The sequence below is a fragment of the Scyliorhinus canicula genome, chromosome 31 (assembly GCF_902713615.1).
Source record: "Scyliorhinus canicula chromosome 31, sScyCan1.1, whole genome shotgun sequence".
In the NCBI taxonomy this organism is placed as follows: domain Eukaryota; kingdom Metazoa; phylum Chordata; class Chondrichthyes; order Carcharhiniformes; family Scyliorhinidae; genus Scyliorhinus; species Scyliorhinus canicula.
The window spans coordinates 11498184-11516483 of record NC_052176.1 but is presented as its reverse complement, the minus strand read 5'-3'; the positions used below and the strand labels follow the sequence as shown (position 1 = coordinate 11516483).

The 18300-nt window shown below is 46.2% G+C and overlaps 2 protein-coding genes across 2 annotated transcripts in view; both read left to right on the top strand.

Annotated features, from left to right (window-relative positions):
• LOC119958895 (histone H2B 1/2-like) overlaps window positions 1-18300 on the top strand; it is a 177380-nt gene that overhangs the window by 87517 nt on the left and 71563 nt on the right. The window lies entirely within an intron of this gene.
• LOC119958905 (histone H2B 1.2-like) lies at window positions 15536-16073 on the top strand. Its single transcript, XM_038787431.1, has one exon. The coding sequence runs from the start codon at window positions 15551-15553 to the stop codon at window positions 15926-15928; it is 378 nt and encodes a 125-aa protein (XP_038643359.1). The 5' UTR covers window positions 15536-15550; the 3' UTR covers window positions 15929-16073.

The following is an 18300-nucleotide window of genomic DNA, read 5'->3' as shown; positions in this document are numbered from 1 at the left end:
CTCCCGACGGCTACTCATATCATCAGTTCTTCCCCCCCCCCACCCCGGGTCTCGTTCACACACCCCCCCCCCGCCTTCCTTCTCCGTAAGGGGTGAATGTGATGATATGATCTGCATACTCGTCTGCCATTGGGCCAGAACGTCGGCTTACCATTGGCCCTGGTCGGTCATGTGCCTCTCGACCGATTGGCCGAGAGGCTGAGTTAACCACGCCTCTATCAACGAGGTATAAATGCTCAGAAGCCTGACGATCGGCCTTTTCCACTGTAGACGATCGCCAGGCTGTGTTCTAGTTAATTAAAGCCTGACATTGGTAAATCACTCGCCTCGCGTGCAATTGATGGTGCATCAGTGAGTGTGTGTGAGAGTTAGTGTTTGCCAGGGAAATAGTGTGTGAATGTGTGTTTTACCCTCACTGTCTCTCTGCGATATATAATGCATATTTTACCGTTCAGTTACTGGTGTGTGTGTGAATGAGATAGTGTACGAGTGTGTGTGAGAGAGAATTTGTGTGAGAGAATAAAATATGAATTACATAGCAAAGAGAGACAGTGAGGGTAAAGACACACACTCAACCCTCCCTATCTCTCACACACACACACACACACACCAGTAACTGAGCAGAAAGCACAAGAATATTCATTATATATCACAGAGAGACAGTAAGGTTACCATACACACTCATTGATAGACAGTCCCAAAAGATGTGCTGTTAGGTAATTTGGACATTCTGAATTCTCCCTCCCTGTACCCAAACAGGCGCCAGAATGTGGTGACGAGGGGATTTTCACAGGAACTTCATTGCAGTGTTCATGAAAGCCTACTTGTGACAATAAAGATTATTACATGAGTGTTTCAGATTCCTGCACAATAGAACAGTACAGCACAGAACAGGCCCTTCGGCCCTTGATGTTGTGCCGAGCAATGATCACCCTACTCAAACCCATGTATCCACCCTATACCCGTAACCCAACAACCCCCCCCCCCCCGCTTCACCTTACTTTTTAGGACACTGCGGGCAATTTAGCATGGCCAATCCACCTAATATATTAGTGAGTAGTGAGTGTGTGTGTTTATTCTTACTGTTCAGTTACTGGCGTGTGAGAGAGTGTGCGCGTTTTACCCTTAATGTCTCTCCATGATACATATCACATATTTTAATGCTTACTGCTCAGATACTGGTGTTTGAGATTGAATGGGTGTGTGTGAGAGAGAGAGAGATAGTTGATATTTAATGATTATTGTACTACTCAGTTACTGGTGTGTGCATGAGTGTGCGTTTGACCCTCAATATCTCTTGTGATATGGAACATATATTTTACTGTTCACTGCTCATTTACTGGTCAGTGAGTGTGTGTGAGTGAGATTTATGCTCAATGTTTCTATGACATATAACATATTTTACTGCTCAGGTATTGTTGTGTGAATGAGTTAGAGAGAGTGTGTGTGAGTGAGTTTAGTTGTCAGTTTTCCCCTCACTGTCTTTGATATACAACACATATTTTAGTGATCGCTTCTGTTACTGGTGTGTGCGTGTGTATGAGAGATTGTGTCTGTGTGAGAGTGTGTGTGTATTTTCCCTCACTGTCTCTCTTTGATATATAACACATATTTTGTTCTTACTGGTATGTGTGTGAGTTTTACCCTCACTATGTATCTGTGACAGATAACACATATTTAACTGCTTACTGCTCTGTGACTGGAATGTATGTGAGTGAGAGTGACTGAGTGCACGTGAGAGTCTGTGAATGTGTGTGAGAGAGAGTCTGTGAGTGTGTGAGAGAGAGTCTGTTAGTGTGTGTGAGAGAGAGAGAGAGAGAGTCTGAGTGTGTGTGAGAGAGAGTGAGTCTGTGAGTGTGTGTGTGAGAGAGAGTCTGAGTGTGAGAGAGAGAGAGTCTGAGTGTGTCTGAGAGAGAGAGAGAGTCTGAGTGTGTGTGAGAGAGAGAGAGTCTGAGTGTGTCTGAGAGAGAGAGAGTCTGAGTGTGTGTGAGAGAGAGAGTCTGTGAGTGTGTGTGAGAGAGAGAGAGAGAGAGTCTGAGTGTGTGTGAGAGAGAGTGAGTCTGTGAGTGTGTGAGAGAGAGAGAGAGAGAGTCTGAGTGTGTGTGAGAGAGAGTGAGTCTGTGAGTGTGTGTGAGAGAGAGTCTGAGTGTGAGAGAGAGAGAGTCTGAGTGTGTCTGAGAGAGAGAGAGAGAGTCTGAGTGTGTCTGAGAGAGAGAGAGTCTGAGAGAGAGAGAGAGAGTCTGAGTGTGTCTGAGAGAGAGTGAGTCTGTGAGTGTGTGTGTGAGAGAGAGTCTGAGTGTGAGAGAGAGAGAGTCTGAGTGTGTCTGAGAGAGAGAGAGTCTGAGTGTGTCTGAGAGAGAGAGAGAGAGAGTCTGAGTGTGTCTGAGAGAGAGAGAGAGAGTCTGAGTGTGTGTGAGAGAGAGAGTCTGTGAGTGTGTGTGAGAGAGAGAGAGTCTGTGAGTGTATCAGAGAGAGAGAGAGTCTGTGAGTATGTGTGAGGGATGGTGAGTGTGTGTGGGAGCAATAGGGTGAAAAGTGGATGTGCAGCAGGGTGGCACCCTGATGGGCAGCAGGGTGGCACAGCGCCAGAGACCCGCGTTTGATTCTGACCTCAGGCAACTGTCTGTGCGGAGTTTGTACATTCTCCCCGCGTCTGTTTGGGTTCCCTCCAGGTGCTCCAGTTTCTTCCCACAGTCCAAAAAATGTGCAAGTCAGGTGGGATCGATATGCTCAACTATCCCTTGGTGGGGTTACAAGGAGAAGGTGGGAGATTGGTCTTAGGTAGCATGCTCATTCAGAGGGTCAATGCAGACTCGATGGGTTGAATGGCTTCTTTTTGCACTGTAGGGTTTCTATGAGAGAGAGTGTGAGAGAGAGAGAGAGAGTGTGTGTGTCTGTGTGTTTGCGCATGTTTTACCCTCACTGTTCTCTGCAATATATAACAAATATTTTACTGCTTATTTCTCAGGGAAATGTGAGACAGTGTTTGAGAGACGGTGTGAGTGTGTGTTTTACCCTCTGTTTCACTGTCTCTCTATGATGTATAACACATATTTTACAGCTTACTGCTCAGTTACTGCTGTGTGACTGTCTGAGTGAGTGTGAGTGAGTGTGAGTGAAGAGAGTGAGTGCATGTTTTACTCTCACTGTATCTCTGTGATATATATCACATAATAATTGATTACTGCTCAGTGACTGGTGTGCGTGTGAGAGAGGGAGAGTGTGTGTGTGAGAGAGTGTGAGTGAGTGAGTATTAAACTCACAGTCTCTCTCTGATATATAATTAATATGTTATTGATTTGTGAGTATGTGTGGGAGAGGCAGTGCTTGGCTTTCCGTGAGAGGGTGTATGAGAGTCAGAGTGTGAGTGAGTGTGTATAAACCTCACTGTTACTCTGTGCTATACAGGGCATATATTTTACTGCTCAATGCTCAGTTATTGCTGTGAGAGTGAGTGTGTTTCACCCTCAGACTCTGTGATATAAAATTCATATTCAGTGCTTCCTACTAAGTTACTTGTGAGTGAGCACGTGCATGTAAAATGTGAGTATGTTTTACCCTCACTGTCTCTCTGTGATAGATAATGTATATTTACTGCATACTGTGACAGAGAATGTGAGTGTTTTACCCTCACTGTCTGTGCATGATGTATGGCATATTTTACTGCCTCCTGTGCAGTTGTTGGTGTCTGAATGTGTGAGAGTGTGTTTTCCACTAGCGGTCTATCTCTGTTATGGGTCAAGACTTCGGGAAAAATCAATTTGATTCTGTAACTCTTGCCTCTGTTCCGTATGCTTGCATTTGTAGCTGTCTATCTCTGTTATGGGATTCTGCGTTTAATCTCTATCTGTCCACCTCTCTGATGTGCGTGATTTTATTGTGTTTTCTGTACTTTTGTCAATATCTGTTTTGTGATTTAATGGTGAACATTTTGTTCAGTATTGATCTACCATTATTACTTTTAGTGACAACATTGATATGTTAAATGATCTATTTCCATATCTGTTTCATGAAAATCACACAGTACCGTTATATCTGAGATTGTGCGAGATATTTGGATTGGAATTTAATATTTTGTTTTGGGAGGTGTCTTGGTAGAAGTTTATGATTAATTTGGCACTTTTCTATCAGCTGTACTATCCGACCTTTTACTTGGACCAAAGGTTCACAACTTGTGAGATGAAAGGACGGCCTTACAATCTGATAATTGTCCTTTTGGACAACTATTTAAATGTATAATTTTTCTGTTAATGCCTTGTTCAAGAGCTTTGCTTCTGATATATTTTAAACTAAGAAAGTTACAAACTAGTGCAAATGGATACTTGCACATTGATTACTGAATCTATAGCCTAATTAATACTATACTGATTACTTTACAGATGAAATACTGTTATCAAAAGTTGATCCAACATTCCATCAGAGAGTAGGGGTGAATTGTGGAAAATTATCCCGCCTGTCCTCTCGTGTATCTGCAAATAATATTTACATTTTCTCCAGAGGTCCAGATTTACTTGAATTTCTTCAATTGGACTGTTGGATTGGACATGTTTATCTGGGAGTTGAGCTCAATGTAAGTGTGACTGCTTCTGTTCCCTGTGACGGTGGAGCTGATGTTGTGTCTGTGTCTCTGCAATGTTGGATTAATATTGTACTTACTGTCAGTTAGAAGGAGACGGCGGCACATTCATGCTGCTGAGGAATCATCATCTTGGAAATCATCTCTTCATCTGTTGAACGAGGGGGAAGAAAACAAATCTCTTGTAAATCAGGGTCAGATGAGGCCAATGATAGATCAATCAAATCTTTCAACTGATAATTAGTAAAATAAAGAAAATACTGTGCAAATCCTGCCCCAGAATCAGACAATAAGCCAGGCCCAGAAAGAGCTCTCCCTTCCCCCCGCTCACTCCAAGTCCCGGAACAAGATGGGGCTCCCGCTGCGCCTCTTGCAAACAGCCCCCGGTTCTCCCTGAACTCCCCCCGAGTCAGTAATGATCTCTGAGCCTCTTTGCTCACACTCCCAAATGGATGTGCTGCTGCAATGAGAACGCTGTTTCCTGCGCAGAAGGGACTGCGCATGCGCTCTCACTTTCAGAGTGACGACTAGCAGGGGGCGGGGCTACCCCGGGCATGCGCAGATCCGCGCAGCAATCCAACATTGAGAATCAATGGGAATATTCCCCATTTCACAGTCATCACATTTGGAGCAAAACCTCCGACAGAGCCCATGTTGGGGGGACTGTGTGTGTGTGTGTGCAAGTGGCCCAGGGCTCAACCAATCACCTTTGTAGCTGTGTGTTTGTCCCAATGAGATATTCAATTTGCAGCCATTGCCTGCAGCCTGTTTGTTATTACACTGCCATTCAGCCCCTCAAACTCACACTTTCTACAAACCACCATTCCACTGACTGACTTCATTTTTCAGAGAAGCAAACAATTTATTTTCAAAAATATACTTCATTTATAAAATCCCTTGAAATAAACATTGTCAAACATTTCAAATTGCCATCAAAATAATATCGTATCACACAATAATATTTACATTTTCTCCAGAGGTCCAGATTTATTTGAATTTCTTCAATTGGATAATGAGGACATTACACACATTTCAATATTCACATTACAATTCTTCTCAAAATATTTACATTGGTCATGTTCCACTCTGTGAAGCTTCAATAATTTTAAACATTCAGTGTTAATCACACAGACCGGGGGGTTTTACACAGTGACCAGCCCCACTTTAGTGTTAATCACACAGACCATAAGGCACAGGAGCAGAATTAGGCCACTCGGCCCATCGAGTCTGCTCCGCCATTCAATCATGGCTGATATTTTCTCATCCCCATTCTCCTGCCTTCTCCCCATAACCCCTGAGCCCCTTATTAAGTACAAAGTTATCATCCCCACTTTATTGTTAATCAGTGGCTTGTTTAGTCCAGGGCTAAAGAGCTGACTTTTAAAGCAGGCCAACAGCACGGTTCAATTCCCGTACCAGCCTTCCCGAACAGGCCTGGAATGTGGTGACTGGAGCTGTTCACAGTAACTTCATTGAAGCCTACTTGTGACATTAAGCGATTTTCATTTTCATTCATCACAGTGTGTTTAACATGGAACATACAGTGTGGAAGGAGGCCATTCGGCCCACAGAGTCTGCATCGACACACTTAAGCTTTCACTTCAAACTTAGCCCCTTAACCCAATTACTTCTCCCAAAACTTTTTGAGCACTGAGGGCAATTGAGCATGGCCAACCCACCTATGTCACATGTCTTTGGACTGTGGGAGGAAACCAGAGCACCCGGAGGAAACCCACGCAGACACGGGGAGAATCTGCAGACTCCGCACAGACAGTGACCCAGCGGGGAATCGAACCTGGGATCCTGGCGCTGTGCCTCAGGGTTTTACTCAATTACCGGCTCAGTTACTAAACCTAACCAGCCCCTCTTTAGTGTTAATGACCCAGACCGGGGGGGTTTTACACAGTTACCAGCCCCTCTTTAGTATTAATCACACAGACTGGGAGTTTTACACAGTTACCAGCCCCTCTTTAGTATTAATCACACAGACCGGGGGGTTTACACAGTTACCAGCCCCTCTTTAGTATTAATCACACAGACCGGGAGTTTTACACAGTTACCAGCCCCTCTTTAGTATTAATCACACAGACCGGGGGGTTTACACAGTTACCAGCCCCTCTTTAGTATTAATCACACAGACTGGGAGTTTTACACAGTTACCAGCCCCTCTTTAGTATTAATCACACAGACCGGGGGGTTTACACAGTTACCAGCCCCTCTTTAGTATTAATCACACAGACCGGGGGGTTTACACAGTTACCAGCCCCTCTTTAGTATTAATCACACAGACCAGGGGGTTTACACAGTTACCAGCCCCTCTTTAGTATTAATCACACAGACCGGGGGGTTTACACAGTTACCAGCCCCTCTTTAGTATTAATCACACAGACCAGGGGGTTTACACAGTTACCAGCCCCTCTTTAGTATTAATCACACAGACCGGGGGGTTTACACAGTTACCAGCCCCTCTTTAGTATTAATCACACAGACTGGGAGTTTTACACAGTTACCAGCCCCTCTTTAGTATTAATCACACAGACCGGGGGGTTTACACAGTTACCAGCCCCTCTTTAGTATTAATCACACAGACCGGGGGGTTTACACAGTTACCAGCCCCTCTTTAGTATTAATCACACAGACCGGGGGGTTTACACAGTTACCAGCCCCTCTTTAGTATTAATCACACAGACCAGGGGGTTTACACAGTTACCAGCCCCTCTTTAGTGTTAATTACACAGACCGGGGGTTTTACACAGTTACCAGCCCCTCTTTAGTGTTAATCACACAGACCGGGGGGTTTACACAGTTACCAGCCCCTCTTTAGTGTTAATTACACAGACCGGGAGTTTTACACAGTTACCAGCCCCTCTTTGGTGTTAATCACACAGACCGGGGGGTTTTACCCGGTTACCAGCCCCTCGGTGGACATTTGCTGGAAGAACTTACAGAGTGGCCTTTCCCCATTGAGCCTTGATGCTGGGTACCCCAAACCTGAGTGCGTCCCTCAGCATATCGTCCTGGACATTGGAATGTGCCGGTCTGCAACACTCAGTCAAGGACAATTCTTTACCCTGGAAGTTCAACAGGTTTCGGGCAGATCAAAGTGAGTTATACACAGAGTTTATGATCCTCCAGCAGCAGTTGATGTTTGTCTCAGTGTGTGTCCCTGGGAATAGCCTGGAGAGCACAGGGTCCTGTATCACAGAGCTGCTCGGGATGAACCTGGACAAATACCACTGCATCTCTCAAACAAATAACAATACAGCACAGGAGCCGTACCTTCGGCCCTCCAAACCTGTACAGGTCATGATACCAACCTTTGCCAAAACCCTCAGCACTTCCTTGTGCCGTATCCCTCTATACCCATCCTATCCATGTGTTTGTCAAGATGACTGTTGACCGCCGTAATGTATCTGCTTCTACAACCTCCCCTGGCAACGCGGTCCTTGCTCTCACCACTGTCTGCGTAACAAACCTGCCTCGCACATCCTCTGTAAACTTTTCTCCATGCACCTTAAATCTATGCCCCCGGGTGACTGACCCCTTGTAGCCACCTAAGATGGACACTGGGCTAACAAAATGGAGAACTGCTAAGACTGTAGGGAGAAAACAGTCTTAGCCAGGACAAGCAGTCTGCAAAGGCTAATTAGCATTCTGCACGTAGCAAAACTAGTTTATGGCCAGGTGGAAGATCTCAACCAAAGGTGCAAATAGCAAAACGCTTTGCATAGTAATGAGGCGATCCAGATCTGGGCACACACAATAGCAACATTTGGGTTTGAATGGATACTTTGAGTGGACGCCCAGACGAAACGGCACCAGAAGTATCCATCACAAAAGACCCTAGAGACCGCCCCACCCATCGAGAAGAGACCCTCAGATTGGGGGATTTGTAAGATATCGATTGGGAAATAACCCAATCGATACATGGCAGGTAAAGGCCCGCCCCGAAAAGGCACGGACGTTGGGGGCCCTATAAAGATAGACCCCGCACATGGTTCTGTCTGTTTTTGTGCTCCGGCTTGGACTGCTGTTTTGACTCCGGCCCAGATCTGCTGTTGTATCCTGACTCCGACTCCAGCCGTTGATCCTGTCTCCCATCACCAGCCGTTGAGCACCAGCCATCGTTCAGTAAGTGCCAAAACGACGCTCGCTACGTGAACCCGGCATTACTTATACAGTATTCGACTATTAGTGAACAGAAGGTGCAGCCCAGAAAGGAACAAAGGCCTTGTCCCCTGACCTTGCTGGTTCCTACTTAGATAAGTATTTAGTCGTTTAATAGTAGAAATAAGTATTAGTCTTTAGCATGTGCATGCGTATTTATTATATTTGTATAATAAATATTGATCGTTTGAACTTACTGATCGGTGTATAGTTTTATTACTTTGAACCTGACCTTGAAATACTTGTGAGGTGTCTATATACGGCACCTGGCGACTCCGAGCTGAAAATACACACACAGAGGTGTAGCAGTGTTAAGCACACGGCCTTTAAACGGAGGCGTGTTAATACACTCCAATAAACGCGTAATACACTCAAGTAAAACGTGCAACACCCCTCCACCTTGGGAAAGATTAGAACATAGAACATTACAGCGCAGTAGAGGCCCTTCGGCCCTAGATGTTGTGCCGACCTGAGAAACCATCTGAAGCCTATCTGACCTACACTATTCCATTTTCATCCATATGTCTATCCAGTGACCACTTAAATGCCCTTAAAGTTGGCGAGTCTACTACTGTTGCAGGCAGGGCGTTCCACACCCCTACTACTCTCTGAGTAAAGAAACTGCCTCTGACATCTGTCCTATATCTACCACCCCTCAATTTAGAGCTATGTCCCCTCGTGTTGGTCATCACCAAGGAAAAAGACTCTCACTGTCCACCCTATCTAACCCTCTGACTATCTTATATGTCTCTATTAAGTCACCTCTCAGCCTTCTCCTCTCTAACGAAAACAACCTCAAGTCCCTGAGCCTTTCCTCGTAAGACCTTCCCTCCATACCAGGCAACATCCTAGTAAATGTCCTCTGACCCCTTTCCAAAGCTTCTACATCCTTCCTATAATGTGGTGACCAGAACTGCACGCAGTACTCCAGGAGCGGCCGCACCAGAGTTATGTACAGCTGCAGCATGACCTTGTGGTTCCGAAACTCAATCCCCCTACTGATAAAGGTTAGCACACCATATGCCTTCTTAACAGCCCTACTAACCTGGGTGGCAACTTTCAGGGATTTATGTACCTGGATGCTGAGATCTCTCTGTTCATCTACACTACGAAGAATCTTGCCATTAGCCCAGTACTCTGCATTCCTGTTACTCCTTCCAAAGTGAACCACCTCACACTTTTCCGCATTAAACTCCATCTGCCAACTCTCAGCCCAGCTCTGCAGCTTATCTATGTCCCTCTGTATCCTATAACATCCTTCAGCACTATCCACAACTCCACCAACCTTCGTGTCATCTGCAAATTTACTAACCCATCCTTCTGGGGCAGCAGGGTAGCATGGTGGTTAGCATCAATGCTTCACAGCTCCAGGGTCCCAGGTTCGATTCCCGGCTGGGTCACTGTCTGTGTGGAGTCTGCACGTCCTCCCCCTGTGTGCGTGGGTTTCCTCCGGGTGCTCCGGTTTCCTCCCACAGTCCAAAGATGTGCGGGTTAGGTGGATTGGCCGTGCTAAATTGCCCGTAGTGTCCTAAAAAGTAAGGTTAAGGGGGGGTTGTTGGGTTACGGGTATAGGGTGGATACGTGGTCTTCCAGGTCATTTATAAAAATGACAAACAGCAGTGGCCCCAAAACAGATCCTTGCGGTACACCACTAGTAACTGAACTCCAGGATGAACATTTGCCATCAACCACCACCCTCTGTCTTCTTTCAGCTAGCCAATTACTGATCCAAACCGCTAAATCACCTTCAATCCCATACTTCCTTATTTTCTGCAATAGCCTACCGTGGGGAACCTTATCAAACGCCTTACTGAAATCCATATACACAACATCAACCAATTTACCCTCATCCACCTGTTTGGTCACCTTCTCAAAAAACTCAATAAGGTTTGTGAGGCATGACCTACTCTTCACAAAACCGTGTTGACTATCGCTAATCAACTTGTTCTTTTCAAGATGATTATAAACCCTATCTCTTATAACCTTCTCCAACATTTTACCCACAACCGAAGTAAGGCTCACAAGTCTATAATTACCAGGGTTGTCTCTACTCCCTTTCTTGAACAAGGGGCAACATTTGCTATCCTCCAGTCTTCCGGCACTATTCCTGTCGACAAAGACGACATAAAGATCAAGGACAAAGGCTCTGCAATCTCCTCCCTGCCTTCCCAGAGAATCCTAGGATAAATCCCATCTGGCCCAGGGGACTTATCTATTTTGACATTTTCCAAAATTGATAACACCTCCTCCTTTTGAACCTCAATTCCATCTAGCCTGGTCGACTGAACCTGAGTATTCTCCTCGACAACATTGTCTTTCTCCAGTGTAAACACTGATGAAAATATCCATTTTATGCTTCCCCTATCTCCTCTGATTCTACACACAACTTTCCACTACTATCCTTGATTGGCCCTAATCTTACTCTCGTCATTCTTTTGTTCCTGATATACCTATAGAAAGCCTTAGGGTTTTCCTTGATCCTATCCGCCAATGACTTTTCGTGTCCTCTCCTCGCTCTTCTTAACTCTCCCTTTAGGTCCTTACTGGCTAACTTGTAACTCTCAAGTGCCCTAACTGAGCCTTCATGTCTCATCCTAACATAAGCCTTCTACTTCCTCTTGACAATTGCTTCAACTTCCTTAGTAAACCACGGTTCCCTTGCTCGACAACTTCCTCCCTGCCTGACAGGTACATACTTATCAAGGACACGCAGTAGCTGTTCCTAGAAAAAGCTCCACATTTCGATTGTACCCAACCCCTGCAGTTTCCTTCCCATCCTATACATCCAAAATCTTGCCGAATAGCATCATAATTGCCATTCCCCCAGCTATAATTCTTGCCTTGCGGTATATACCTATCCCTGCCCATCGCTAAAGTAAAAATAACCGAACTGTGATCACTATCACCAAAGTGCTCACCTACATCTAAATCTAACACCTGGCCGGGTTATTATCCAGTACCAAATCCAATGTGGCATTGCCCCTTGTTGGCCTGTCTACATACTGTGTCAGAAAACCCTCCTGCACACACTGCACAAAAACTGACCCATCTATAGTACTCAAACTATAGTATTTCCAGTCAATATCTGGAAAATTAAAGTCCCCCATAACATCTAACCTGTTACTCTAGCTCCTGTCGAGATTCATCTTTGCTATCCTTTCCTCTATATCTCTGGAACTATTCAGAGGTCTATAGACAACTCTTGACAGGGTGACCTCTCCTCTCCTGTTCCTAACCTCGGCCCATACTACCTCAGTAGACGAGTCCTCAAACGTCCTTTTTGCCGCAGTAATACTTTCCTTGATTAACAATGCCACATCCCCACCTCTTTTACCAACTTCTCTGTTTTTACAGAAACATCTAAATCCTGGAACCTGCAACAACCATTCCTGTCCCTGCTCTACCCATGTCTACGAAATCGCCACAACATCGAGATCCCAGGTACCAACCCATGCTGCAAGCTCACCCACCTTATTCCGGATGCTCCTGGCGTTGAAGTAGACACACTTCGAACCAGCATCTTGCTTGCCGGTGCCCTCTTTCGAACTTTTAACCCTATCCCTGACCTCGCTACTCTCAACATCCTGTACACTGGGACTACAATTTAGGTTCCCATCCCCCTGCTGAATCTGTTAAACCCCCCCCCCCCCCCCCAAAGAGCACTAGCAAATCTCCCCCCCAGGATATTGGCACCCCTCTGGTTCAGATGAAGACCATCCTGTTTGTAGAGGTCCCACCTACCCCAGAATGAGCCCCAATTATCCAGGAAACCAAAACCCTCCCTCCTGCACCATCCCTGTAGCCACGTGTTCAACTCCTCTCTCTCCTGATTTCCACACTCCCTGGTTTACCCACACCACCGATTTACTCACTCCCCTGGTTTCCAATTTGTAACTGAATATGATTTGAACACTCCGCTGGTTTACACAGTTAGCTGAGTCTACACGTTCTCCCCATGTTTCCTCCGGGTGCTCCGGATTCTTCCCACGGTCCAAAGATGTGCAGGTTATGTGGATTGGCTATGCTAAATTTTCCTTAGTGTCCAAAAAAGGTGAGGGAAGGTTTCCGGGGAGAGGGTGGTGTGGGGATAGGGTTGAGGTGTGGGCTTAGGTAGTTGGGAGGGCTGGTTTAGCACAGTGGGCTAAGCAGCTGGCTTGTAATGCAGAACAAGGCCAGCAGCGCGGGTTCAATTCCCGTACCAGCCTCCCCGAACAGGCGCCGGAATCTGGCGACTGGGGCTTTTCACAGTAACTTCATTGAAGCCTACTTGTGACAATAAGCTATTATTATTAGTATGCTCTTTCCATGGGCCGTTGCAGACTCGATGGGCAGAATGGCCGCCTTCTGCACTGTAGATTCTATGAAATCTATGAACTCAGCTCCAGTTGAAAGCTTCTCCAGTCTCCACTTGAATAGTTAGCATCCAGAAGGCAGCACGGTAGCATGGTGGTTAGCATCAATGCTTCACAGCTCCAGGCTCCCAGGTTCGATTCCCGGCTGGGTCATTGTCTGTGCGGAGTCTGCACGTCCTCCCCGTGTGTGCGTGGGTTTCCTCCGGGTGCTCCGGTTTCCTCCCACAGTCCAAAGATGTGCGGGTTAGGTGGATTGGCCAGGCTAAATTGCCCTTAGTGTCCTAAAAAATAAGGTTAATGGGGGTTGTTGGGTTACTGGTATAGGGTGGATACGTGGGCTTGAGTAGGGTGATCATTGCTTGGCACAACATGGAGGGCCAAAGGGCCTGTCCTGTGCTGTACAGTTCTAATAATCCAGTTCTGAGCAGCTTGCAGCACTTTCTCTGTAACGCGCACCATGACATACTGCCAAACCTGGATTTTAAAATATTTCTGCAGTAACTGCATGTTTACCAATAATAATTCTTATAATATGTCATTGCTTAGGTCTCTTCTTGTAGCATGAGACCTGGTCTCGTCCTGATGTCTGAAACTGCCTTTACCATTCTGATTAAGTTATAAATGTTCTTATCTGTAACATATGTACTACATCAATGACATTAGATCAGTTATTCATGGTAAATGAAGGAAAATGGATGAACTGAATCAGTAGTATTTTACAGAGCAGTACGTTTAAACTGCTTTATACCTGCGACCCATTTTAACCAACCGTCCGTCTTTTGGGACCCACTCCAGCTGACCTCCACGACCCACTATGTTCTCTTACCTTTAATGCAGCAGGTGAGCTTGCTTGGTCCTTATGCTCACACTTCAATCAGGTTCAGATGTGGAGAGGGCAGCGCGTGTATCAGGTGCAGAGTTCAACTGGTTCCTTTGTGCTGTCTTCATCCTTTTGAGGATGAAAATCCAAACCGTTAACATGTAGATCCTTGTGATGTGTAATAGCAACAGAATGCTTGTTTTACTCAGCACTGGATACTCCTCCTAGACGTGACGCCAGAATTCTGAAAACCTCATGGGGTTGTTGCATATTTTTTATGTGCTGTCACAGGTGAGGTGCAGAAGCTCAGTTTGTACATTTGGAGTCAGCTATCAGTTTGTAATTGAGTCCGGGGTCTCGAACTCAAAGGGAGTTTTCACCAACCAATTCTCTCTCAAAATCTGAAACTTCTCCTCTGGAAAAAAGCGATAAAAACTGTTGATCAGTGCATCCAGTCGATCGACAGTTCCTTTACTAACTATTTCCTTTGATATGTCTTTACAGCATGGGGAACATGTAGGAGGTTTGGCTTTCTACTCGCAGTTGCCTAACATTCAATTACTTCTGGAAAGCATCAATTTCTTCACAACGCCAAAAGCAATCCTCCTCCTTTCCTTGCAATTTGAGGTTCAGTGTGTTTAGAATTGAAAAGATGTCTGCAAGGTAAGACAGAGAGAGCATCCACGTCTCATCTCCAAATAAATCAGCCGGAGGGAATCCTGATTTGCATTGGCACAATTTATAAAGACATACCTTCAAATATCCCCTTTATTCTGCTGTGTTCCTGATTTCAGCTCCTTCTGAATGGGTTGTTGAGCAGAGGCCGTGGAGCTGACACCAGCTCTGCTTTGTGTTGCTGTCACTCCCCTGGGCGACTCTCCCACAGATTTAGTTGTGAGATCCGGGCCTGTTTGTGTCTCTGACCCTCTCTTCTTTATTACAAAACCATCCATTTTCAATTCTTCCCAGCTGCCAGCTACAAAATGGAGGATCTGCTCTCCAGCGCCGGTTCAACCTGGTGTTGCTTCAAAGAAGCTGCCCCTGGACAGCCCGGTGACGTCATGAGGAGGCGGTCCGGACGCTGAGGGCCGCGCCTGCGCACTGCCTGATCGGGCTGAGTGGGCACGCATGCGCGGGACAGCCCCTGGAGAGTGACGTGTTATTACCACGAGCTTTCGGAGCACGGCTCCTTCTTCAGGTGAAGAATCCTCATTCACCTGAAGAAGGAGCCGTGCTCCGAAAGCTCGTGTTTGAAACAAACCTGTTGGACTTTAACCTGGTGTTGTAAGACTTCTTACTGTGCTCACCCCAGTCCAACGCCGGCATCTCCACATCATGTTATTACCAGCAGAGAGAATGTGCTGCTGCCGGCAGAGGGAGGCCCAGAGTCAGAGCAATGTGTCAATTAGGGGCAACCTGATTGGCTACAGAGTTTATGGATGGGCGGGGCAGTTGCTGTAATTGGCTGCCTGAAACAACCAATCAGATGCACATAAACGTCACAGCATTCTAAATTCACCATTGGTGACTTGGTCTCTCTCCCATCCTTCATTAACATAGTTCACTGAGTTAGTCTATAAAAGGGCAGTTATCTGGCAGTTCCCAGTTATTGTGTGTCTGCAGTTTGCTGTCACTATGGTTGATGACAAAAAAGCTCCAGTTCCCAAGAAGGGCGCTAAGAAAACCCAGAAGAAGATCCCAGTAAAGGGCGGCAAGAAGCGGCGAAGGTCGAGGAAGGAGAGTTACTCCATCTACATCTACAAAGTGATGAAGCAGGTTCACCCCGACACCGGCATCTCCTCCAAGGCCATGAGCATCATGAACTCGTTCGTCAGCGATATTTTCGAGCGTATCGCGGGTGAGGCTTCCCGCCTGGCCCATTACAACAAGCGCCACACCATCAGCTCCCGGGAGATCCAGACCGCCGTGCGCCTGCTGCTGCCCGGGGAACTGGCCAAGCACGCCGTGTCGGAAGGGACAAAGGCGGTCACCAAGTACACCAGCTCCAAGTAAAACTGTTCTCAAACTCGTCCAAAACCCAACGGCTCTTTTAAGAGCCACCCACAATTTCTGGAAAGCAGCCAAACCATCATACTTTAAACTATTATTAGTTTATTTCTATTAGGAATAGCCAAATCCGTTCAAATAGGGTTTGACAGGAATTAACATTCTGGGTGATGTCCAGGTATCGCCTGGTCGACCTTCGTGCCTTGATAATAAATCCCATCATTTAGTGACCGCTCGGAGACACTGTGTCTTTGGTTTCTGACTTGTTCATATTCGGTATCTGTCGCTAGCTTTGGAGAGAGAATAGATCTCCAAAACTTCCCTTTCAATTTGTGTTCGGGATTCGAAAAAATCTCCCTTCCGATTTATGTTGGAGCACATTAGTGGTGTGGGAGAACTACATTTCAACACTGACACTAGCTCCAAACTGCTCACTCCACTTTTAGCACTAAAGTAGTCTACAATATGGGTCTTTTTCATAATATTTGCAGCTGGCTATAAATTAAACATTCTGTCTGCGGCTGATAGCGTTTTAAACAGCAGCTAGATTAAACTCGATTCGAATCCAAGTTGTAAAAATCTGTGGGAACAGTTTCGGATCTAAATGCCCCTTCTGCAAATCCGAAACTTTTCCACGGGTACTCACAGACATGCTGAGTTTCTCCAGCATTTTCTCTTTAATTCACATTTGCAGCATCCGCATTATTTGCTTTAATTTGTTTTGGGTTCGTCAGTTACAAAGAAATCCCCAAATCGGAAACTGACAGATAAAGGGAAACTGTAGACTCGTCAAAGAGAGAGAAGCCAACAATCTCATACTCAAATTTCAATGATTTAGACACATTTTTAAGGTCCCACTTAAATTTTCTGTTTTATATTTTCGCGCTCTTTTATGCTTTGAAATAAATATTCAGTTGGATTCTGAACATTTGCCGCCCAAACTTTCCGCCCTCAGCACCGTGGATCCTCCTGATTGGTGCTTCAAACAGATATCTGATTGGTCACTTTCAGAGCCTCTCACTTTATCTGAAAAAGGGTGAGCTGTTCTCAATCCGCTTAGTGCCGTGTTTGTGAGAATTTCCCTGAGGCTTCAGGCTGGAATGAGCTTCCCGTGTTGTTGGTATTACCGGAGGGCGGCTGTTATTAGCGTGCTGGCTTTCTGAAACTGACCGTTTATGTGCAATGGGTCTGCGGGGTTTCAGAATTCATTCCCGCTCTCATTACAAAATCAGTGCGACTAACCAGAGGTCGCCACTCTTTTATTTGTCAGTTTAGCGGCCTTTAACCAGCAGTGGGACCGGGACGACTCTAATAGTCTAAGATCTCTTTCAGAAGCCACCACTCCGTAAAAGAATGATCTGTTGTCCATGCACTTAATTCTGGTATGTGAGAATGTCACTGCAGCTTAGGAATGCAATGAGACACTGCCGATGCTTATATTCGAAATGACCGCATCTCAACTGAGGGATTGGGTGTTGAAGCTCCTTTCGTGACAGACTTGGTGCCTCTTAAAAGAGCCTTTGTTGTTGTTATTATTGGTGAGGCCGGGTTTTAGGCGCGTTCCCCGCGGATGCGGCGGGCCAGCTGGATGTCTTTGGGCATGATGGTGACTCGCTTGGCGTGGATGGCGCACAGGTTGGTGTCCTCAAAGAGCCCCACCAGGTAAGCCTCGCTGGCCTCCTGCAGGGCCATGACGGCGGAGCTCTGGAAGCGCAGGTCTGTCTTGAAGTCCTGAGCGATCTCTCGCACCAGGCGCTGGAAGGGCAGTTTGCGGATCAGCAGCTCGGTGGATTTCTGGTAGCGGCGGATCTCCCTCAGAGCCACAGTGCCGGGTCTGTAGCGATGAGGCTTCTTCACTCCGCCCGTGGCTGGAGCGCTCTTGCGGGCCGCTTTGGTAGCCAGCTGTTTGCGAGGAGCTTTGCCTCCAGTCGATTTGCGCGCTGTCTGCTTGGTCCTGGCCATGATGTGAAACTGGGTGAAAGGCAGAGGCTGAGAATGCTGGCGCCGCTCTCTCACTGCCTATTTAAGGCATTATAGTGACCGCCCTCTTCTCCTCATTGGATGCAGCCCGATCCCGTGGACAAGTTTGAAAAGAGCGATGGGCGGCAAGGATATCAGGGCCCTGATTGGTGGACCTGCAACTGACAAACCATCAATTTCAAAAAGCCCGCCAATTTCACAGGGACAGGGAACGGATATTTGAGAAAACCGAAAAAAAATCAATCTCGAGTTGTGAATATCAAAAACATCTCAATGATTCCTGCTCCCATTTTTGTCTCGGATTGGACTCACCCGAGATTAGATGAATAAAACCGAGCAGGCACAGAATTCCCGCTGTCATTACAATGTCCGTGTTCACTATGTGCGGTTACAGGGCT

Excerpts from the sequence above, each read along its gene's own strand:
- LOC119958905 (XM_038787431.1), top strand. The coding sequence starts at position 15,551 with ATGGTTGATGACAAAAAAGCTCCAGTTCCCAAGAAGGGCGCTAAGAAA.